Consider the following 24935-nt stretch of genomic DNA (forward strand, 5'->3'; position numbering starts at 1 on the left):
CTTATTACTTATTAACGATAAGCTAAGCGATATACTTATACGGTAGCGCTAACTAGAAAGGTTAATAATAGAGGTTAGTTATAATAGTTAGCCGTAATAGTTAGCTATAATAGTTAGAAGCGGCCCTTAATTATAAAAGTTCTAAACTTTAATAATAACGTAGAGGTTTCTAAAAAAAGGGCTAAATAGGCTAATATCTACTACTTAGAGCTCATAAAAATTCTTTCTATCCTTATCGCTTCTAATATCGCCCAAAGCTACTCTCTATTTAAACTAAATAAATTTACTAAACAAATCTACTAAATAAACCTATTAATATATAAACTACTACCTCGACAAGAACCTCTTAGTATATAGTTAGTAATTAGTAGGCTAAAACTCTAAAAATGCCCGTTAATAAGTCTACCCCTCTTGGGCTAAGTGCCCTCGGCTAGCTCGACACTATAGCTATCGTAGCTAACGTAAGCACGCCTAAGAAGTAGCAAAGTACTTTCCGGTAGTGTAGAATCTAGCTAGATAATAATATAAACGCCGTAAATAGCTAGGCTAATATAAACGTTAAGATCTAATATATCGACGCTAACTTAGAAATTATACTTTATAGAGCTAAAAATCCCTTTAATACGGGCTATATTATAAACGTAAGGGAATATATAAGGGGCCCCCTAACCCTTAATAAAAAGGAGTATATAATATAGGATTTAGCTACTTACGCAGGCTAGTACTAAGAGGTCTTATATACGTTAAAATAAGTATAGCTCGCCCTCTAGATAGCTAGAACTTAGAGAACTATGGGGGAAGGTTAGGAGCTATTTTAATTAGTAATTAGGTATAGAGCGTAATATACCCAGTTTTCCCCAATACGTAATATATAGTACGGCCCCGGTAGATTGCTCCGTCGGGGGGTTATTATACTATATAAACAAGGCTATTTATAATTTCCTTAGTATTAGGTCTTTTTTTTTTAAATTTAAGGAGTTACTCCTTTATATTAGCTAGGAGTCTTTATTTAATCCGTTTTTTAAGGAGGTAAAGTATGTCCCTCGTAATAGGATCCGTTTTAATTTCTTTTTCTATATTTTTATAAATCTAAAAGAGCATAGTAATATATTCGATATTATTTTTTTTAAGAATATAGGGTTAGTAAGCGGGTATCCTTTTTTTTTTTTTATTATTATTAAGGTTTTAATAAATAGTATAGTATTATATCTAAATTATCCCTTATCTTTAAGTCGTTTTAAGTACTATCTTATTTATTTTTTATTATCTTAGTAAGTAAAATAGTTATCGTCGTAATAAGCTATTTATAAGAATTACTTATAGAGCGCTTCTTTATTTATAATATTAGCTCGTTTTTTTAGGATAGGTTAGTATTAAATACGCTTAGGTTATTAATAGTTTTTAATTATATATCCTAGTTTATTATAGTTATAATATTTAAAGTCCTTTTTTTAGTAAAGTTTTTTTTTTTTAGTAACGTTAAGGTTTATTAATCCGCTATAATATTTTATTATAGTAGTTATTAATTTATATTTATATTTATTATTAGGTTTAGCTTAGTTATTCTAAGTATTCTATCTTTTTTATTTAAGGCGTTATTTATAAAATTAATTATTAATCTTAATTATTATATTAATATATTTATAAAGCTTATTTAATCGTTCTTATTAAGAGAGGTTATCCTTAACTTCTTTTTTTAGGCTACGATAAAAGGCTATTATAAGCGCTTTATTACCCTAATTAAGTTTAGAAGTGATCTACTTAAATTCTAATATATATTTATTAACTAACCTCTTTTATATAAGGGTTATAAGTTTTCGTTTAGTAATTCGTTTTTCGTTGGGGTTACTAAAGGTTTTTTTAAGTCTTTTTTTAAACTTATTATAGTCGTTAAAGATTTTTTTAGTATTTATTTCTTAGATTTTATATTTATTTTTAAAATAATTTTTTATAAATAGTTTGAACTAAGTAAAGGCGTCCTTTTTAAAAAAGGATACTATATAATAAATTTTATTTACTTTAGTAATAAAAAAAGATTTATAATAGTATAAGTAAGCCCTAGTTTAAATAAAAAATCCTTAAAATATATTTAGGGACCCGTTATAAAGTTCTAATTTAGGGTACTTAGCTCTAAGTACTAAGAGAGGTCGGGGCGCTAAGAGCTAAGTATAGAGCTACTTATTCTTATTTTTAAATTTAAGTATTATATTATATAACTATTATATAATAAGTATAGCTACTTAAATAGGTTGCGTAGTACTATTATTACTAATAATTAATATATTCGTACTATTTAGTTAATTTTTTATAAAATAAACTTATTAAATAAGAATAATTAAAGTATTATAACTAGCTAGTTATAATAAGTATATTAATAAAAGTTAAGGCTACGAGTACTAAGTAAATAGTATTATAATTATAAATAGCTTCCTTAAAACTATATTTATAAATTATAAAATAAATAAGGCTTTAATAATTAGTTATAAGCTTATTAAAAAGGGTTCTTAATAAAAATAGCTAAAAGCGATTATAAAATTTAATATTAAGTTAATTATTAAAGAAGTTATAGGAAGTTTATCCTTAAGCCTAGTTTAAGTTTATACTATATATAAGTCTTATTCCTAAATATATCCTTTATAATATCTTATTTACTATTATCTAACTATTTACTAAACTATTATCCGTTTTATTTATTTACGATCGTTCGTCCTACTTATTTACGGGCGTCCGTTTTTTATTTTATTATATAATTATAGTTACGTAACTTATTTATAGTTTTTTTATCCCGAGAGGAGTTACCCTAAGTCCGTACTTCTATATATATAGTATAATAGCCGCCGTAGGTCCTATAGGGCGAGGCCCTGGGCTTATTATACGTATTAAGTCGTAATACTTATAATATATTAAAAATTAAAATAAGTATTTATAAACTAAAACGCTAATAAGTTATTAATATAAATATTAAAGAGCTATATAAAAAAAGTCCTTATTATTATTAAATTAAGTAAGTAAAAATTATTTTATAATAAGTTTAAAAAAGCTAGTTAGCTAAGGAACAATAGAACCCCTAAAAAACCTAGGTTTTTAAAAAGATTTTTTAATTAACTTATAGCGAGCTTATTAATAAACTAAAACGAGGGCTATATAGTTACTATACTTATAAAGAGTTAAGACTTAGAAATAAACGTAATTTTTAGTACCTTTATAAGTAGTACTTACTTCTTTTTTTAAAATATAATAATAAATAGTTATAAAGTAATATATTTAATTAACGATAAGAGCTTATTTAAACTTAAGAGTTACGTACTATTAAGTAATAATAATTATATTAAATTAGGAATTATTATATTTTTTATTATTATACGTAGTACTTATATTATAAAGGGCGTTTTAAATAGATTTAAGGGAAAAGGAACTTATAATCTAAAGTTTTAAAACGTTACTTATATTAAGGGATTTTATATTAATATAGTTTTAAAACTTTATTAAATAGAAGCGTACTTTAATATTATAATCTAAATTATATTTTATAATAAGGAACGCTTTATAAAAGTATTATTAAAAAGTAGTTTATTTAAAAGAATAATTTAGTTTTTTTTAAATATAAGCTTTTTTAATCTTATTTTTCTTTTATAAACTTTAAGCGTATTTTATAGAACTTAGTTAGTATTATATTATTAATTAGCTATAGAAAATTTTATTATTTATATTAACGTACTTATAAGAGGTCTAATAGCGCGCTCTTTTAATACTTTAAAATAAGTTATTTTAAACTTAATACTTTTTATTAATTATTATATAAAACTTAAGGTATATATATTAAACTTTTATTATAAGTTAAGTATAAAGTATATATATTATTTAAAGCTAAAATAGTAGTTTTAAAAAGACTATTTTTAAAAAAAGCCTTATAACTATAGTACTATATATATTAAGATCTTTTTTATTTTAAACTATTTTTAAGTAAATAATAATATATATTTATAGCTTTTAATAAATATAATAAATAGTTTAAGGGGTTCTTTTTAAAGACTAAAATAGAAAAAGAAGTACTTTTTATACTATAAAGCCTTAAGGTAGTAATTCGTTATTAAAAAGGGACCTTAATTTACTTTTTTAAAAGTAATAATAAGACTACCCTCTTAATTATAAATATTAAATATATATATAAAATATAGTACGGCGAGCTAAGAATTAAAATAGAACTTCTATTTCTATATATAAAAGAACTCGTAAATAATACTAAAAAAGTAAGTTAATTTATAATTACTAAAGCTTATAAAATATACCTTTTTATAAACTTTTTTACAAATTTATAAAACGAAATAGTACTAATAATAATTTTTATTTATAATATTACTTTATAAGAGGTTAATAAAAAAGATTTACTTATTATAATAAAAATTAATTAATAAAAGTAGTATTAACGCTAATAATAAACGGGTTACTAAGTACGGGATTCTAAACTAATTACTCTATATTTTAGTAGTTTTTATATATATAGTTATTAAGTATACTTTTTTTATAAGGATTATAAGAGGGGTATATATTAAAAAGAGTTTAAAGTACTTCCCTATGGGTATATAAAATATTTAATTAGATATATATTAAAAACGTATAACTTATATAAGGTCTAGGTACCTGCGCTTAAATAAGTATTTATTATAAAAAATATTAAGTTTAATAAAAAAGTTTTTTATAATCCTATATATAAAGAGTAAGTTATTATAAATAAATAAATAAATTTAGTAATTTAAAAAATATAAGAACTTTTTAATATTAATAATAAGTTAATTTAAGTACTCAGAGAAATAGATCTAGATTTTAAAAATATTAATATTTAAAATAATTTTATAGTTAAGGATAGTATTACTATTAGATTTTTAACTATTTAAGATACTAAGTAATTAATAAACGTATTTTAGGGTATAATTAATAAAGTTAAAAAGGCTAATATAGTCTTATTATTATTATTAATTTTTAAAATAACCTCTTTATACGAGCTCGGGGGTAGGAATAAAAAAGGGGATATAATAACTAGGTTATAAATAGCTCTACGTAGTCTATAATCCTTTTTATAAGCGCTTATATATATTATAAAGGTTTTTAAGTTTTTAATTTTTAATAGCTTTTAATAAAACGCTAGAGCACATAATAAACGAGGTATTAATTATAAAAAAGTAATTCTTAATACTAAAATTAACGTTAATAAGGAACTTTTATAATAAAATTTTATTATTATATAAAAATAGAGCTTATAAGAACTATTTTATTAAGTACTAAATAAAGCTCTATTAAGTCCTAGATATTTAAACCGGGCCTATAGACTTTTATAACGCTTTAATAATAATATTTTTATAACGCTTTTATATTTAAATATAAAAGATAGCGATTATTATAACCGTTTTTAAAACTACTTTTTTTTTATTTTTATACTTAATTAATAAAAAGCTATAGAGGAAAGTAATATAGGATATATAATATTTTATTAAGTAATAAAAAGAGTAGTTTATAGGACTTATTTAGAGCGCTCTAAAGGAGTTTAAAAATTATAATTTATTAAAATTAACTTTTAGAACTTATTAAAAAAGTTTAGTAATATTAAATATTTTTTATTATAACTATAAAAGCTACTTAGGGATATTATAGATATAAAAATAAAAAAGCTAAGGGATATTAGTATATAAAAAGAGGTCGATTATAATTTTAAATAAGGGATCCTATTTTTATTAAAGTAGGTATATATTTATAAGTACGACGTTAATAACGAGGTTAGCGAGGTAAAAGTACGTATATATATAAGGGGAAATATATAACTATTTAACCCTTTATAAAATACGTATACTTCGATACTTATTATAAAAGCTTTTAAGCTTATAATAATAATAACTATTTAATTTAACTTTAAAATAGATTAATATAATATTATTAACGTATTTTTTAACGCGCTTTTTAAAAACGAAAAGCTAATAATTATTAAACTCTTAGAAGAATATAAGGTTATTAATAAAATAAATAAGCTTTAATATACTCTATATAGCCTCTAAGACTTACTAATTCTCTAGTTTTAAACTTTTATTTTTATATTTTATAATATAAATATAATATATAATTACGAGGAGATCTATATTTATTAAACTATAAATAAGAAGATAATATTAGTATTTTATATTAATAACTTTATTATTTTATACTATTAAAACGATTAAAAAGTAGCTTAAAGGATTATTAATAATATAAAAGAATATATTAACTTTAAAAAAAATAGACTAATTAATTACTTTTTTAAAATACGGATTTTATAAAACCGTATTATTTATAGGGAATTAATATACCGGCGTTATAAATTAATATACCGGCGTCGTTCTTATATTAATATCGCTATTCTATTTTTTAATTAGTTTAAAAAAAATTATTAATATAGTTAAATTTTATTAAATACTTATAAAGTATCCTAAGCTTTTATCTTTTTACTCTTTTTATATTTAGGTTATATTATTAAGCTTCGAAATCTAACTTATAATATTTATTTATAATAACTTTTATAATTAAAGTTAGAGACGTTCCCTAGGGCTAATTTTAAAATAATACTCTTACTAAGAGACTTCCCCCTTTATAAGAGCGATTATTAATTAATTATAACTTTTTATTATTATCTAGCTAATTATTATTATTTTCTTTTTTAAAAAATAGCCGCTTTAACGTTAACTAATTTTATAAAATTAATAATCTTAAAAAGTAGTACGATTTTATTACTAAGCTCTTAGCTAGTATATTATAAAATATATAACTTTTTATAAACGATTATTTTAGTATAGAGTTTATATTATATTTTACTTATTATTTCCTTAAAAAAATAACGAAAACTTAGCGGACTACCTTTTTATAACTTTTTTTAAAATATAACCCCTTTCCCCCTAGTAAATAGTCCTAGTAATTTTTTTATTTTATAATAGAATAGTTTAGTAATATTTTTTAGCTTATTAAATAGGTTATTAAGATTAATTAATAGTTAATAATAGTACTATTTTAATAATAAGAATATATCCGTTAATAATAATAAATATGGGGTCTCTAAGTTAACTTATTACCCTATTTACCCCTATAGCTATCCTTTATTTAAAATAAAGCGTTTTTTTAAACTATAACCTCTTATTATATTTTAAATAACCGAATTTTTTTTTTTATAACTAAAATCCTAAACCTATCGATTTTTAGTAATTTAAAATAAACTTATAATACCCTTTTTAACTAAGTTAATAACTTTATAAGAGCTAATAGATTTAGTATTATAAAGTAAAATAGGTATAAAGCTCGAGGCCGAATTATTTAATATACTTTTTAATATAATTATTTTAATAAGCCTAGGCTTATATAAAGCGCTAATATTTAATAATATAAGTTTTATAAATATAGTTATAAATAGTAAGTTATTACTAAGGCTTAAGAGGAGGATAAGTAATTATTATATTATTATTTAGACCCTTAGTATAATTAATATAATTATAGTTTTAGTTTTAAAGCCTTTATATACTCTTTATATTATAAGCTTATTAAAGTAGTTAAGGATATTATTAAAACTATAAGCTAACGAGTTAGGATTTAGGCTCGTAATATACGTACTATTATTTAAAAGTAGTTCTTAAAGTCCTTATTTACTTAGCGAGATATTTATAACGCTAGGGCTCGTATAAACTAAGAAAAACTAGTTAAATACTTACTAATTATAGTATTAATTAAGCTATTTAATAAGCGAGATATCTTATATATAATAAAATAAGTAAATAACGAGCTAAACCGCTTTATTAGCCTTATTTAAACCTTTTTTTATTATTTTTAAATATAAAAGCGATTCCTTAAGGTAATTAGCTTTAATAATACTTATAATACTAATTACTTTAAGCTCCCTCTTTTTTAAACTATTAAATAAACTTACTTTAAATCTATTTATAACGCTGCGTTCGGCCTTATTAATAATAAAAAACTAGAGGGTTTTTAATTTCTTTTAATAAATATCCGCTAACTTATAAACTAATACTTAGTCCGTTACCCTACTATTATTATTATAAATTATAATAAATAAATAAAGGTTATACTAAATAAGTAATTCCCGGACGTTTAATAATAACTCTATATTTACTATATTAACTTTAATATTATACTTAAGGCTAAATAGAAGTAGGTTAAGGACCGTAATTATAGTAGTAATAGTAATAGGTCTAATAACGAGGGTTATTAGTTACTAATATAAATAATAGTTACGCTAAGTAATAAGGATAAGGCTTATATTAATATACTTATTAATAAGCCCCCCTTTTATACGTATTATAAGGTCTTTATAATATAAAAGCTTATTATTTTTACTAAGACTAAGTATACTTTTAAAAAAGCCTAGACTAAGCTCTATAAAGAGTTTAATAACTAATACCTAATTTTTTAATACCTCTACGTAATATACTTACTTTTAAGAGCATAGTAAGCTCGTTATTTTATTTAAAAATACTAGAACTTTAGTACTTATATTACTTTTAGTACTAAGTTAAGTAATAATAATATTAAGGGTTATTTTTTAAATAGTTTTAGTTACTTATATTAGCTTATCGACGTTATATAGGATATAATTAATAATTAAGAACTACGCTTTTACTAAGCTTATATAAAAAACGAGGTACTTATAAGCTAGGAGTATATAAGTACTCGCTTTAAGTACTTAAGCGAACTTTAAATAATACTTTTTTTAAAATATCTTATTTTAATTAGGATATAAAGCCGGCTTATAAAGAAGGTAATACTATTTAGTAAGAAGCTATTCTTAGACCCCCTTAGATTTTATAATTTAAACTATACTATTTTAATTAAGCTAAGTATCCTATACTACTATAAGATCTACTTTAAAATATTAAATTTAGCTATTTTTAATAAATAAGAAGTATACCCTTAGTAACGTTTTTAAAAAACGTCTTTTTTAAATTTATATTATTAAATCCTTAACCCTAAAATTATTATATCCCTCTATAATAAGCTAAAGAATATAATATAGCTTATTCTATTATAACTAACTTTATTTAAAAAAGACTAGTTAATTAGTTAAGCCCGTACTATTTATAATAGCTAAGGCGCAAGTAATAAGAAGCGAGGCCGCTTATTTAAGAATAAAAATAAGTTAACGCTAGCTAAGTTTATAAAAAAAATAAGTTAGCTAAGTTAAAGCTAGATATTAAGCTTATTTTAATAATAAATAAGGAGCTAGTTTAGCGTTTTTAATAGGGGGAGGATAATAGGGAATTATATAAGTAAATAGCTAATATAGCTTAGTATTTAAAAAAAACGGAGCTAATAAGAAGTAGTTTATAATAATAATAAATTATTATAACTATATTAAAAAATGTAATTAAGTAGACGTTATTATAATTTATTTTTTATATATCTTAGGTATATAGTAAGAAGAAGCCTTGCTTATTTAAAATTTATAAAAGCTTATATTATTAGCTAATTTAAGATTTATAAATCTTAAATAAGTAATATAGTAGTTCTAAACGAGTACGTGGGTTATAGTAGTATTCTTATTTTTAGAAATTTTAAATTAGAGCTTAGGTTAGAGAGGATAGTAAGAATAGCTATATTAGTATAGTTATTCTTACTATTTTTATAAAGAGGTACTATTTTTTTAAACTAATTAAAAAGTAGAATAGCGATACTAGTATAAGAGCGACGCTAGTATATTAATTTATAACGCCGGTATATTAATTCCCTTTTTATAAAGTTTATTTTATTTATAATATATATATTAAGCGAGTTATTAAGCGTTTTAATTTTATAAATTTATTATATTTAGCTACCCCTCTTCCTTAAGAAGAGTTTAAACTAAACGAGGGATAAGTAATAAAAAAGGAAATAAAGAGTTATTAAGAGAAAGTTAGGAATATGCTTTATATAACTATTATAATTAAACTAGATATTACTTTTACTTATTTATAATTATTATAGTTCTTAACTAACCTAAGCATAACCTATATTAAAATAATTAACTACTATATCCGATATTTTTATATAATAAAATATTTTATACTCTACTATAGTAATATACTAAGTACGTAATTATTATTTTTAGCTAGAAATACTAGCTTTATAAATAACAAAATAATATAACAATTATCTTAAGGATATATAATATTTTTTTTAATAGCCTAATTTAATAAAAATTAATACGCTAAGTAATAATTACGACGTTAATTACTAAAGCTAAGCTTTTTTATTTTAAAGAAATTATAAAAAAGATTATAATTTTAAAATACTTTTTTAAAAATATTACTTTTAACTTAAGAAAAGTATAGTTACTTAATTACGATAATTAGTAAACGATTTAACTCGTTATAAAGAAAAAAAAATAATTACTTAACTTTATTATATTAATATATAAAATATATAGCTAAGATAAGAGTATATTAAAAATAGTTTCGAAATTATTTATATATTAATAAAAAATATATTAATAAATAGACTTATTAAAAACTTTTTACGAGCTAAGTTTAAATATTTCTATATACTTCTTAACTTTTATAATATATAAAAAGCTATTATAAATAACTAAAATAATTAAAAATAATTAATTTAGGCTATATTTAAAAAAGCTTAATATTTAAAAATAAATAATAAATAAAACTTAAAGTATAGCTTAAAAGCTTAAAATAAATAAAATAAAAACTTTTTATAACTTAAAAACCTAAACTTTTAAAATAACTTTATTTTATAAAGTATATATATATAAAAATAAGACCCGGGCTTATATTTATTATTTAAACTCTTAGTTTATAAAGTATATAATTATTAAGAATATAGTATTATTAAAGAGGAGAGTTAGTATGCGTATTAAAAAACGTATTTTACGTACTTCAAAGTTTATAAAACTAAGAATAGTAAAAGTAGCGAGGGGTATAGGAGCTAAAACGATCGTTAAGTTAATAACTTAGGGTATAAAAATAAGTAATATAATAAGAGGTTAGTTATAAATAATTATAATAAGTACGAAAAAGGACTAGGGATATAAATTAAAAAAGTCCTTTATATAAAAGCTAATATAGTTCTTATATATCCTCTAGTTATTAACTATTTAGCGGATAATATTATAAAACTTAGTAATATTTTATTAAAACTATAGTTAGAAATACGCTTTTCAATAATAAAAAAGAATAATATACTTATAAAAAAGGGAGTAGTATTTATAATAACTTTAATAAGAGCCTAGGTTATTAATTATAAAATAACTAATATATTAATATACTCCTCGGCCGAACGGCTATTAAAATAATATATATACTAATTATTACTTTTTATAAAATAATAATTATTATTTTTAAAGTCGGTATATTAAAGGGCTATTTTAAAATAAGATAAGTACTAAATCTCTCGTTTTTTAAGAGCTTTTTTTTTAAGCTTTTTAAGGACTAAGTATATATTAAATAGGCCTAAAATAATAAAAAGAACTATATTTATTACGGGGGGTACTTTTATTTCTTAGCGTTTTTTTTTATTTTTTATTACTTTTTTAAAAAGAGCTAGTTTTATATTTTTTAAACTTTAAAATAATATTAAATATAAACTTTTAAAATAATAAGTATATAATATACCCTTTTTAAAGGGCTTATTATTTAAACTAATTTTATTTTTATTTTTAAATTTTAAGGGGGGGATAAGTAAAAGCTTATTAAAGCTTTTATTATTATTATTTATTTTATTATTACCCTTATTATAACTATTAAAAAGAGCTTTAAACTTAATAAAATCCTTAGTATTTTAATTAATAACTTCGATATTCTCTTAGTTAGGGAGGGAAAGCTTAGTAATTAGGCTTTAATAAGTAAATAGGAGGTTATAAAGGGGAGAAATAATTTAAAGGGGCTTATTAATATTATTACTTATTTAAACTTTTAATAAACTATATAATATATATATAAAAGGTATTATAAAAATTATATAAAACTTATTATTATTTTTAAATATATTAGATATTTATATTTAAAATAAAATTAGTAAACGATTTAATAGCGTAAGTATACGCGCGTAATAAATAAGAGTACTTATAATAATTATAAGAAATTAAAAAGAAAAAAAAAATAATAACTAAGTAACGTTATAAGAATTTAGATATATATAAAGTAGCTAAGTAGCCTTATTTTTAATAATTTATATATTAAAAATAATATAATACGTACTATTCTAAGTTAGGATTTTATTTATTTTAAATAAAGGGATATATTTATAATAAACGTAGTTTAAAAAAATACGTATCCTTTATACTTATTTTTCTTTTATTTATATTTAACTAAATTAGGCCTTTATAAGGGTATTTAGAAATTCTATTTTAAGTATAATAGCTCTTTAATAATAGTAATTAGGGGGTATATTACGTAATAGGGATAGTAATCGTACTTTATAAAGTGCTTATTACGTACTAAATTACGTATTTATTTTAGATATTATATATATAGACCTTTTTTTTTTATCTATTTCTATTTTAATAGTTAAGCTACTTTTACTACACTCCGTATGCCCATTACTGCGTGCTATAACTCGTGACACGATAATAACCCCACTGATAGAAAGATCTAAAAGGGGCGGAAGTGCAGGGTTCCACTAGCAAAATCAACCATGCGACTTGGGGCTGCTAAAAACACATTGAGGATACAATCTTGTGTCAACGATGCGACAAGGAAAAATGATTTAGTTGTAACATCGGTTGTCTACGCACCCAACGCCAAGCCGACTGTTGTGGAGAGAGAATGTAGCCAAAAATGGTCTCAAGCTTGCTTCCATTATAGTTCGGCTATCAAGGTCAATCCGCAATGGGCTACTCTAACTTGTCCGCCTGAAGCCGCGGCAACGGCGTGGCGCTTAGATGCAGAAGCTGTGCCAGCCTTCCAGAAGCAACATAAAGGTGATAGATGGCTGGATGAAGTCAAATCGAACCCTAATAAGGTAGATTGCGACAAAGACGAATACCCACCTGCATATCTTCTAGGACTACAGGACCCAGCCCGCCTCAATTCTGGTAAAAATGCACAGGGACAACTAATTCGTCTAATCCCAGGAGGAATGAATCGAGGAGCAGGACATATGTGGAAAGGAATATGTCTTGGTGCCGCCATCGAAGACATGAAGGACTCCGAATTCAAGGCCAAAGTCGATGCCGATCCCAACAGGAAGACCATCATACAAGGCGGCGTGACAAGAACTCAGGCCGCTATCACGGCTACAGTTCGGCCAGAATTTACCATTAACAAATGGGGGAATGCTGCCAACCCACCGGCGAACGATGGTCTGGAGCTCAATACTTGTTGGCCAAACAATATTGCTGCGGGCGACCCAGGCTTTGCCTTGTTAACATTTGATCCATACTACAACACCCACCCGCGACTATACAATTACAGTATACCATATGTTAAAGGTTCGAATGGTTCCTGAAACCAGTTCAGACTGATAATCTCGACATGGAAGAGCATGGGCATTGAAAAGACGAATCATTTCCCAGCACGCACATCGTATGCACGCGAGTTGGCATATTTAGTGCCTAGTTTACCTTTTGATACGAAGGGTTGGTGACTTAGTTACTTAGTTGGCCTTGTTATGGAGCAGGTTTGTCATACCAAATAGTTGTTTTGCGATTTGGAGATTGTTTCGATGCCCGATCATCTGCACCTAGTAGTTTAGATAGAGTACTAAAATTATACAAGCTCTAGGAGCTCATTTAAATTGATACAAACAACTTTTGTAAGTGATGATAAGAATGCTGATCTATTGACTACTTAATTTAGGTGCTTTCTGCAGATCACCACGATGGCTAATTAACCCATTGCAAATTGGAATGTTCATTACATGTGATAGTTGCGAGAGCCGGATTAAATTGGTCGCCTCTCAGTCAGCCAGTCTTGAACCCCCACTGAGCAGGAAATTATTTTGAATCCATATCATCCCATGAAGACAAGAGATGTATGGTACAACGAATCCGAATTGCACCAACAGCATTATCAATTTACCCTTGCCCTGCAGTATGCATACCTGATTTCTAGTCCTCCCAAATATACAAAACCAAGAAGCTATCATATGCGATTAGAAAAGCCAACTAATATTCTCGCAAGATCAGGGAGATGAAAAGGTTTCGTGCGAGAGTCAAGGCAGAATGGTTGATGGATCACAGGCAGTTCTCCGGCATTGAAGCTGGGTACTTAGGCATGCGAAAGATGTTGAATTGACCACGAGAAATTTCTGTCTACGAGACCGTGATCGAATTTTCCAGAGATCTAGGCCCACTACACCGTTGACGCCTTGACGGGTAGATTTGAATAGGTGGGTAGCTAGATGCGATATCGATATTTTTGCGGATAGACACGATGCTTAAAATGGGTAGACAGGCACTTCCTTATAATAGTACCCTGCCTACGTACGGAGGACAGTATGCGCCCTATTCATTGAATGTACAAACCATTAGGCCCGTTGCAAAAATTACAGTTGTCCTCCAATGGTAGGTGGGTCAGCTGGGGAAATTTTCAAAGATCTGATACTTGATAACTCCCAACACCCTATCCGAGTTCATTGAGGCTGAAGAGGGGTGAGGACGATGACAAAGTGCCGACTAGGCCTCGTCAGGGTAACCCGGCCGAGACAAGGAGGATGCGGGGTGGCCAATCCGGTTCTTTACCGCGCTGGCACCGGTGAAGTAAGTGGGTCGGGCGGATCCGGCGGACCGCGCTCGAGACACGAATAGTGCACCTTCACACGACCCCGGCAAATTTTCCTTATCTGGCCCACGCGGAGGCAGTCCATTCGACATTCCAACTCCGTGTCAACTGTTCATGCAAAGATCAGTCTATCACATCTAACACACAAGCATTCGCTTCTTCTGCTGCCCGTTCCATTGGGATTGGTCTAGAACTTTGCCTCATTCGCTCTCCCCTTCTATCGGAGGACGGTTCAACTTTCGGGCTTTCTTGGCGCTTTGTCTTTCCCCTCTCTCTCCCTCCCTTCGTCACTCACTCACTTCAACGGGCCCGGCCGGCTCTCTCAGCCATGTCAACGAAACCCCGCCGTACCCTTGCGGGGCCAATCTTCCGCGTCCGTACGGGGTGCCTGACGTGCCGCGGTCGCAAGAAGAAGTGCGACGAGACCAAGCCGCGGTGTCGCGGTTGTGAGCGGAACCGCCTAGAGTGCCGCTGGCCCCCAACGTCCTCATCCCAGGCCACCGCCGCTGCCTCTTCCTCTCAAGCTACCCAAAGCGGCGGCACCTCGCGCTCACCCCGCGAGGTAGGAAATTCGCCAGAGAGCACGCGGCAGGACGATGTTCAGCCTACTGCTCCTTCACCATCAGGGTCCACGGTGGCATCCCAGAGTCCCCAGCATCTCCCAGATCGTTCAGTCAACTTCTCTTTTGCATCACATATCCAATCCTCGGAATCACCAAGTGCAGCCACAACAGACTCGAGTCCAAGCCCGGCAACCCAGATCGTCACGACAGATCAGAGCGGCGGAATCATCGTCCCTCCCCAGACGCCAGAAGAGCACACAGCGGCTGCCATCGGACTTCAAGACCCTTCCGCCTTTTCGGTCTTTAACACGGAGGACCCGGACGATGGCGAGACTACGGATCAGATGGTGCACTCGCCAGTTCAGCCAATGTCGATATTCAGAGATCACCATGTACCGAGGTCAATGAACCTCCTGGCCGGCAATCAGGATAGCAACTCACTCGAGCTTCTCAGTCACTACCTCAGCGCGACATCGCTCAGTATGGCCAATGGATCCACGGCAGACAACCCTTTCACCGCGCAGTTGATTCCTTTAGCATTCAGCAGCGATCTCGTCTTACATTTACTCCTTACGCAGAGTGCCGTTCACCGAGCAGCAAAGTCTTTAGTTCCGACGGACCATATTGCAACCAAATACTACAATCAGTCGCTACGACTCTTTCAGCAAAACATCTCGACGTACATGGGCGGACAGCATGGTGAAGAAACGCTGATCCTGGGCATTGGTGCCCTGATTCTGTGCTTGGTCGAGGTATGTTGCACTGTCACGCTCGGAATTGAGTTCACCGTGATATTGATACCCCTTGTAGACTGCCAAAGGTGACGTGAATGGAACCATCTTCGACCATCTCATGGCAGCCCAGTCCTTGATCTTGCCCTTCTTATCTGCGAACAACACCTTTCTACACAAGACTTTGAAAGACTTCTTGACCGAATACTACATCTACACGGCGACCGTCAGCATGATATCCATAGACGCAAGACTTGGTGATCAACTATTCCTCAGCAACGATCTCATTCTCCTCGCCACTGAGCTCGTGGCATCCTCTTACATAGGTAGTCTATGCGGATGCTGGCTAGATCTGATCCTGCTGGTGCCTTCGATCTTCGACCTGGGACGGCGGATAATGAGCCACATGGACGAGCCGGATTGGCGCCCATCAGCCGATGACTTTATTCTGTTCTCACAACTACAAAGCCAGATCCTCAACTGGCAGCCAAACCCCATGGTGACTGAGAATGTTGCCTTGGCTGGATATATATACCAGAAAGCCTTGTTGCTCTATCTGCACACGGCATTACATACACTCTCTCGAGAAGAGCACGGCCTCCAGGCAATGGCTATCCAAAACGCCCTCAGCGGAGCTCTCTCACATCTAGCACAACTAGATCCTAGCGTCCGCATAAACACTAGTCTATGCTGGCCCATCACCATTATCGGTTCGTGCGTCACAGATAGGGGACAACAAGAATTCCTGCATGAGAGGTTGGGCCATATGTTTGCCACCATTGGTCTGGGTAACATCCGACAAACCTCAGTCGTACTGCAGCACCTGTGGGACCACAACGAGGTCATTCCAGCGGATATTGGGGCAGGTCCTTGGCAGGTTTGTCGGGTCATGAACGAGAATCAGATTTGGATTTCATTTGCGTAGATGGACTGGGGACATGATTGATATGAATAGCGGCGGTGTTTAAGGGGCCAGCGAGCGTGAGAACGAACGAAAAATGGCGGCGACTGGCGGAACCAGAGAACATTTTTCGATCAACATGTGTGTACATTTATGGACGGGTCTCATCAAGAGCGGGCGAATATGATACCACGAATATTTTCTTTATAGTAAGGTATGAGGGACTAAAGCTTCTACTATTTGACTAAACTGTCAAACTTTTCACCATTACCACCCCTTCCACGGAACCCAGGTATCTACCACAACATCATTCTCATCTACAACGTAGTAAACATAAAAGGCCGCAGCAGTAATGCAGGCATGCTGGACATTGAGGAACACCTTATCGCCAACATCGAAATTCGCTTCCACATCTCTGCGCTCTGGCTCAGTAGTCTTTGAGCCCGGTGCCTGAACTTCACCCAGGATACCGTGTTCCTGAGACATTCGGACAACAGCCCAGTCAGGCTTGCCGACAACCTTGCCGTAGCCTGGGTCCGGGCCAGCTTCCTTTGACAAGGCGATTGTCCCGGCGTTGATGAGAGCCTCGTTGCGCTCCGGGTACACGCTGCAGACTTCGGAGAGGACGCGGATGGCCTGGTCTTCGGCTCCAATGACGCTGGTTGCGACCTGTTGGAGATCGTTTGTTGGGAAGTTCCCTAAGAAACCCTCGTGTTAATCGTGTCTCGCCTCTGCGGTCAAATTAGCGAGAAGTACATACCGGCGTGCAACTCCAAGGTGACGTTCTCGGGGATCGCTGCCTTAAGAGTGCCAACAACATGAGCCGTCGGTGTAGCGCCCACAGATAGAGTGAGTTTTCTGTCACCAGTGACCAGCTTCGCAGCGCTCAGGACACTGTTGATTTCGACCGTAAGGAGATCCTCCACTTCTTGTGGTGTCCGGCACCCATAAGAGTGGCCTGCATGGCAGTAGAAACCCTTGAGAGTGACGGCTGGTGAGTTGTTGACGTGTTGAATCAACTTTGTAAGACGATCGCTGCCCAGGGGAAGACCGGCGCGCTTGCTACCCACATCGAGCTTGATGTAGATGTCCCAGGGTTGGATTGTGCTTTCCGTGTTCTTGGCGGCAAATTTCTCTACGATTGTGAGCTGCTTTTCATGGTCGATCATGAGCTGGACGTTGGTGGACTTTCGTAGATCTTCCAGCAGATGGATGGTGCTTGCTGGGGGCGGCAGCCCATACAGAACCTAAAAGAAAATGCCTCAGTTCTGCGAGTCCTTGTGTATCTTTACTGGCAACTCATAACAAACCTCCTCGAGAATGCCCTCTTCTGCCAATGGCAATAATCCACGGATTTCTGACAGTGTTGATGCCACAACTCTCTTGTACTTGCCATTTCCCAGCATCAACCGCGTGACTTCCAGACTCTGCGAGTCAGTCAGTCATGACCTCAAATATGTCGGAGTGGGAAAATATGTCAATTTCCTACCTTGAGGGTCTTAACATGAGGTCTAAGTGTGACTCCGGCCTTCTCGACATCCTGATGCAGCCTCTCAATATTCTTCTTGATGGTTGGCAAGCTGAGAACAAAAGAGGGCGTAGGCAGGTCAGTGACCTTGGAGCCAATAAAGGAGCGGTGGTTCTGTAACGAATAATCCATGGTGCCTGTCTACAGTATGGAAGTATGCGTGCTGCAACGTTATGCTTCTAGAGAGACTGCCAGCAACTGAAGAGACAGCATGATTTTCTCCGAACCCTGCCACTTTCCCGCGGACCAGTCGGAGTCGACTTGTTGACATGGGCTACACTGTCCAGAAAGGACGCCTGAGAGAGGAGGAATCAGTGCGACCGAGATAGCCGAAAGCGGCGCTAGACAGCTGTGGGGCATCTCCCCGCTCCGGCGCCGGCAAGGATTCAGCGCGGAAAACGTCTTTATTGGCAGAGTTGCCCGTTTCCTTGTCATCGCTTATCGTCGGTTGCTCGATGACGGAGACATTGACCGGCGTTGCATCAACATATGAACCAATTAGTTGATAACTTCCCTCAAGCCACAACTTGTAACACGGTATTGTAGACACTGATTATCGTCGTCTCAGGAATCTGTGCAGCGTTGTCATCAGGCAAGGTTACCATACTACTGAGATCCCTTTAGCCTACTAACTTGGCCGTGGCAACCAGATGCCTCAAAAGAAAAAAGGAACAAGTTGAAGAAACGAAAAATTTCAACGAGGACTATTCCTTTCGCGGCTTCAGCTGAACAACAAACCGTTCGTTGTAGGCAATACCCCCGACAACCACAAACTCTCCCTCTTCCTTCATATCAAAGTCAAACTGCCGAAAAGTCTCTGGGAGCAGCTTGTACAACTCCATGATGGCAAGGTCTTTTCCTAGACAGACTCTAGGCCCAACGCCAAACACAAAAGCAGAAGCATCCATCTCGCTGATATGCTCCTTGGAATTTCCCTCGTCCTCAAGCCACCGCTCTGGTCGATATACCTCTGGGTCCGGGGCATACAGATGAGGGTCCCGTTGAACGACGTACGAATTGCTCGTAATTTCTGCGCCAGCGGGTACCCAGGTACCGTCCACGACTTTACCATCCGGGGACGGCGCCACTCTGCCGAACAAGTTCGTCGCGGGCGGGTGAAGTCTCAGAGACTCCTTGATACATGCCACAAAGTAGGGCAAGTGTGCCCTTGTCTCTTCGAATTGAATGGGTGTGCTGAGAAGTTTGGCGTCGGCGGCAGCTGCCAACTCGGCTCTTACGCGTGCGAACACGGCCGGATGGGTCAGAAGGAATCGGATGGTACTGCCGAGCGCCGTTCCGGTCGTATCCGCGCCGGCTTGAATGAGCAGCGTTACGTGCGCGCGCTTCTGCATCGCCGTCAATGGCTTTCCGTCCATCCGTGCCTCGAGGCACCTATAACCAGGTTAGTATTGCGCCTTGATGACACGCAGGGGTTTGATGTGACGAACAGTTGCAAAAAGTCTGGTCTTTCCTGGGAAAAGTCCTCTTGCGACATGCGCTGCTCCCGACCAGAGACCTCCCTGTCTGCTTGCCTCATCAAGTATCCCATGCCGTTGTCATCGCTTGTCTCTGGTAGAAAATATTTACCCAGCGAGCCTTTCAGAATCACATCCCGAAAGAAGCGGAAACGACCTGCAAACCCGAAGAAGACTAATCCCTCTCGCCAACTTTTGAGCATGTTGCGCTCGTCACGACTGTTGTCGACGAAGCCCCAGGGGTTGGTGAAACAGACTAGCGTCATGATATCGGCCGCGAACTCTCTTAGATGAGGTTAGCCTTGTCACAAGGTTTTTTGCATCTTTGCTAAGAGCATGTCAATACTCACGCTACTTTGTCGGAGAGAATAACTGCCTGATTTTTCTCGGCAAATTCGGTCATCCGTTGCACAAAAAGTTGAATGTGTGCGTCTATTCGTGGTTCCCAATTGTTCTTCAATCCACCTACGGACCACTGGACAGTTCAGTATTAGTCAAAGGCGCGCCGAGGATGCAACTAACAGCGTAGAACTGTTGCAGAGACATACCGATGGACCGCCGAGGGCTTTTCTCAAGGACTTATGCACACTCCCATCAATGGTCGAGAATAGGTGCGGTGGGCCAAGTGCACCGGAACCGTAAAGGGAAGCTTTGTTATTGCATTTCGAATCCCAGTAGATATCCTTGACAGCCTTGGATTGAGGAAAAAGCAGAAGCGATGGTGCTATGCGGATAGGCTTCTCAACTTCGCCGATCAGTTAGTACTAGTCTATCACTTTTCAAAAGATTGGACGGGACACTAGCTAGTGAATCTCGTGGTAATCTCAGATGAAAGAACAAGACGGGCAACAACTCACATCCATATTTTTTGGCCAGGTACAGCAACCAATGTGGCTCAAGCCCAAATACAGATATGACAGCGGAGCAAAGTGAGAATGAAGCCGCATACCATGGGCCATGATAGTTGGATAAGGGGTGTAAGTACAAATTATAGAAGATTCGTAAAATTAGTGTCGAAATTGTCGCGATAGACAAAAAAGCCCCGGTCGAGGCTAGCGAAAGCTCTGGCGCATCAAGTAGCACCATAGTCACGGGGGGTTTGGTGAGAAGGTTCGATAAGATGTTGTGCATGCTTAGGTTGTTACCATAGACTCAAATAGGCACGTGGGATATATATACAAATATTCTATAACAGCCAGATTTGCAGATCTCTTTCATTTTCCTCTACCTCAGTCATGAGCTGTCTTAGAGCAAGATCATATGCTTTCATATCATAGCCACCTCATTCGTCTCATTTGTCTGGTCTGCTATGCAGCAAGTTCCCAGTCCTACTCTGACTGCTGTCTTATACCCATTGTACAACATTCCCCTCATCGATGGCCTATCGGCAACGCGTGATCAGCCCTTGAATGCTGCTTTGAGTAGGACGGATAAGTATAGTGCTGATTATGAACAGTGCTGCATGAGTGATGCAACCCTGCATCGGTTGTTAGCTGAAGCCAACCTCTATTGAACCTGCAGATGTGCCGAGCCGGGCAAAAGATCCATCGTTCAAGCGCAACTTGCCGGTTCCCGTGTCTAGGCGCCAAAAAGCCCAAGGCGCACGTGCGTTGGCAGCTCAATTATGGTGTGTTCATGTGCGCTGTGAGACATACATGTTGACCGAGATGCAGAGCAGTGCCATGCCTGATAGTTCAACTTCCTTCCATTTCCATACTCGAGCGTATTTCAGCAGGGAAATGAACACGTCGATCAAATCTTGCTCGAGGTATTATTCCGCGGACAACAGTACACAGACTGATTAGTCACGCCGTTTCCGACGCCGGAGATCCACTCCGAATCGTCTTATCTCGCTCTGGGGTTGCCGACCCCGCAGCCGATCTTATGCGGGATCTTGGATTCCCGTGTTCACTTCCTCTTTGGCATTGAAAACCTGTTCACGTCATGTATTCTCATCTCAACAACCCAAAATCGTCGCCAAAATGTACACTGTCAATGTGGGAGACGGGCTAGACAGCCTAGACACACCTTCCATGATCGTGGATCTCGACCTCATGGAAGCAAACATCAAGAAGCTATTCGACAGCCTACTACCCACCGGAGTCAACATCCGCCCTCACCTCAAGACAACAAAGAGTGCAGCTCTTGCCGGAAAGCTTGCTGCCGCCGGTGCCAAAGGCTGCTGTGTGGCCAAAGTGTCAGAAGCAGAAGCCATCACGGCGGCGGGCTTCGACGACATCCTCATTACGTGCGAAATCATTGGCAGACCGAAAGTGAAGCGTCTTGTTGAACTATTTAAGAAGAACAAGAAAATTAGAATCGTAGTCGATAGCGAAGTTGGTGCAACGGCAATCAACGACGCGTTGGAGGAGGCCGGTGTCGAGGAGCCTATTCTCACACTGATTGACTTGGATGTTGGACTGCATCGGACTGGCGTGACCGCAGGCGAGCCTGCCATGGCTCTGGCGAGACACATTGGAAATCTCAAGCATCTCAACCTGATTGGTGTGCAGGGATATGAGGGCCACCTGCAGCACCTCCACGACCGGGAGGACCGAAAGAGGCAGTGCCTCGAGTCCATGAAGACGCTGACCGAGACGGCAGAAGCGCTTCGGAAAGCAGGTTTCGGCATCGAGGTGGTCACAACCGGCGGCACAGGCACCGCTGAATTCTGCGTTACGGTTCCAGGAGTCACGGAATTGCAGCCGGGATCCTTCATCTTCATGGATACGGACTATCGCAACGCCGTCGGCTCGTTCTACTCCAATAGCTTAACGCTGTTAGCGACCGTTGTCAGCAAGCAGGGCGAGCGGCAAGTGACGATTGATACGGGGCTGAAGTCGTTGACGACGGACAGCGGACTTGCTGAATGCAAAGACCGACGCTATACCCACGCCAACCTGGGAGACGAGCATGGTTCGCTTAGTTGGGAGGAGGAAACTCCCGCCTTGACGGTGGGAGATCGGGTTGAAATGGTTCCCAGTCACATTGATCCAACGATTAACCTGCACGACTGGTATTACGCCCATCGTAATGGGGTTATCGAAGAAATCTGGTCGGTTGACTCCAGAGGGAAGGTGCAATAGTTTGCGGTCGGCTTCACGCCTCAACTAGCGCCTTGAACCAAGCACGTCTGAATGACGCAAAACATGATGGGTTAGGGGTATTATGGACATGTACATAGGATATGAGATCTGATACATAATGCCCTTGAAAAAATGAACTGAACCATATCAGGTCGAGTATACGTCTAGGCCTTGCATCTAAATCTTGGCTTTCGAGTGACTCCTTTCTTTCAAGTTCCTCTCAGCGGGCAAAACCATGTTCACATGAGTACTCAGAGCGACAACATCTCCACCCTGATCTAGAACAATAACCTCAAGATCTAGTCTGCCATTTCGGATGACCTTTGCCATTGTCCGAAGGAAGAGCCACTCGGCTCCCTCCTCCGGCAAAGCCTTCTTCACGTCCAGATTCAGAGCAAGGGTAGGGTACCAAAACATCTCATTCGACCGAAAAGGTGTCTGTTCCTCGTCGCGCTTCGGTCTCCATGCCTCTATTACTGTCGGATACGCGTCCACAACATAACCGAGCGATGCATTCGTAAACCTCTGGCCGTCTTTCAGCCGCAACCAGAGATCGACGATTCCACGGCGTGAGTCCTCGCGCGGAACGTAGTACTCGAGATTGTTGTGAGCGCGGGCGTAGGACGTCGCGCGAGCATTCAGCTTTAGCTTGCGTACCCAGTGGGGGTCCTTATCCTGACCGAGGAGGGAGAGATTGGCGGTCTTGGCTGGCGGAGTCATTGCCCAGCCACTCTCTAGCGTCAGGCCCTTCTCGACAGTTAAGCGCGTATTGATCAAGTAGGCGACGACCTCTTTTCTGGAAGACGGCGTAAACCAGGGAGCTGATGATTGGAGATCATGTTGATAGAGGGAGACGTGCAACGTTGAAAGATTGCGGCCGAGCTTGACTTCATCGACAATGAGAATTGCAGGACCAATCTCCGTGCGATTGACGTACTCGAAATGCGCCGAAATGGAGTCGGGTTGTCCGCGTGTTGTAAGGTGCTGCGATGTCGCACGGAGAATCACCGATGCGACGTAACCGCCATTCGGAACTGCGCGCTGTCAATGATGAGCCCAATGGGCGTAGAGAACAAGCGACTGACCTGAGCCGGTGCACCAGCTGGGAACCAATTCTGCTCCGTACACATTGGGACCGAGTTTTGTTATCGTCGTAGCACTTGAGAATGTTACAAGCTCCTCAGACGTCATGATATCGACAGGATCCCGCTGATTTCAAGGGTCAAAGTCTCGTCCTCTTCGCCAAGAGGCTCAATTACAGGGATGCTGATTAGCCTTTGCAACACCACCGGTCATTAAGTCGATAAGGCCGTTCAATAGATGGAGGATGTATCTGAGTTTAGGATCAGTAATACACGAAAAGAACTTGGATGAAGCTGAACTATCGTCGAGTCGCTGGAATCCGGGGAAGCTTCTGGGGTATCGACAATGTGGGTCCGGTTCTCGAACGCTTGTTGGCTCTCACTTTGTCCATCTCTAAGATCAGAGAGGGCGGGCGGAGTTCAAACCGAACCCGTTCCTGAGTGAGCCTCGGCTTTGCACATGTCACCTGACTCAAGCCCGCTCAATCTGGACAACGCTCCAGGACCTTGGGCGTCCGGCCCCTTCTAAACAGCAATTGCTTTAGCCTCGGTAAGTGGACCTGTGGGAGCCGTCAGCGCACGCCGCCAAGCTCACTTTTGAGTATTTAGCGTGAGTGAGATGAGTCTCACTCTCACCCTCAGTGGCTCACACTCGAAACTGAAAGCCCCCTAAGAAGCCCACACAGGGCGGCGCCATGAGTCCATGACTGGTGTGAGATTTGAGGCGCCACACAACGCGCAATGCGATCCTCTCAGGCACGCCAGATTAGAGTAACGGATCCTCCGTGGACTATGCCCAACGCCGGCCGTCGTACGGTTTTCAGGCTACTGCTC

At 35.7% G+C, this 24935-nt stretch overlaps 6 protein-coding genes across 6 annotated transcripts; 3 read left to right on the forward strand and 3 right to left on the reverse strand.

Moving 5' to 3' along the window:
* Positions 1-12648: 12648 nt before the first annotated feature.
* CABS01_03917 (uncharacterized protein) lies at positions 12649-13461 on the forward strand (the record flags this gene model as incomplete). The annotated part of the gene is made up of 2 exons (XM_060537289.1): positions 12649-12934; positions 13088-13461. The coding sequence occupies 2 exons, from the start codon at positions 12649-12651 to the stop codon at positions 13459-13461; spliced, it is 660 nt and encodes a 219-aa protein (XP_060391547.1).
* A 1602-nt stretch (positions 13462-15063) lies between these two features.
* On the forward strand, positions 15064-16954 carry CABS01_03918 (uncharacterized protein; the record flags this gene model as incomplete). The annotated part of the gene is made up of 2 exons (XM_060537290.1): positions 15064-16050; positions 16109-16954. 2 exons carry the CDS (start codon positions 15064-15066, stop codon positions 16952-16954), a joined length of 1833 nt encoding a protein of 610 aa, XP_060391548.1.
* A 243-nt stretch (positions 16955-17197) lies between these two features.
* On the reverse strand, positions 17198-18590 carry CABS01_03919 (alanine racemase domain-containing protein; the record flags this gene model as incomplete). The annotated part of the gene is made up of 4 exons (XM_060537291.1): positions 17198-17628; positions 17691-18177; positions 18241-18357; positions 18420-18590. The coding sequence occupies 4 exons, from the start codon at positions 18588-18590 to the stop codon at positions 17198-17200; spliced, it is 1206 nt and encodes a 401-aa protein (XP_060391549.1).
* A 572-nt stretch (positions 18591-19162) lies between these two features.
* Positions 19163-20892, reverse strand: CABS01_03920 (cytochrome P450 17A1; the record flags this gene model as incomplete). Its single annotated transcript, XM_060537292.1, has 5 exons — positions 19163-19850; positions 19907-20218; positions 20284-20408; positions 20482-20678; positions 20883-20892. The coding sequence occupies 5 exons, from the start codon at positions 20890-20892 to the stop codon at positions 19163-19165; spliced, it is 1332 nt and encodes a 443-aa protein (XP_060391550.1).
* A 1023-nt stretch (positions 20893-21915) lies between these two features.
* On the forward strand, positions 21916-23019 carry CABS01_03921 (uncharacterized protein; the record flags this gene model as incomplete). Its single annotated transcript, XM_060537293.1, has 1 exon — positions 21916-23019. One exon carries the CDS (start codon positions 21916-21918, stop codon positions 23017-23019), a length of 1104 nt encoding a protein of 367 aa, XP_060391551.1.
* Positions 23020-23196: 177 nt separating this feature from the next.
* Positions 23197-24210, reverse strand: CABS01_03922 (uncharacterized protein; the record flags this gene model as incomplete). The annotated part of the gene is made up of 2 exons (XM_060537294.1): positions 23197-24053; positions 24105-24210. The coding sequence occupies 2 exons, from the start codon at positions 24208-24210 to the stop codon at positions 23197-23199; spliced, it is 963 nt and encodes a 320-aa protein (XP_060391552.1).
* Positions 24211-24935: the final 725 nt, after the last annotated feature.

This window comes from Colletotrichum abscissum (genome assembly GCF_030869225.1).
Source record: "Colletotrichum abscissum strain IMI 504890 chromosome Unknown Scaffold_7.1, whole genome shotgun sequence".
In the NCBI taxonomy this organism is placed as follows: Eukaryota; Fungi; Ascomycota; class Sordariomycetes; order Glomerellales; family Glomerellaceae; genus Colletotrichum; species Colletotrichum abscissum.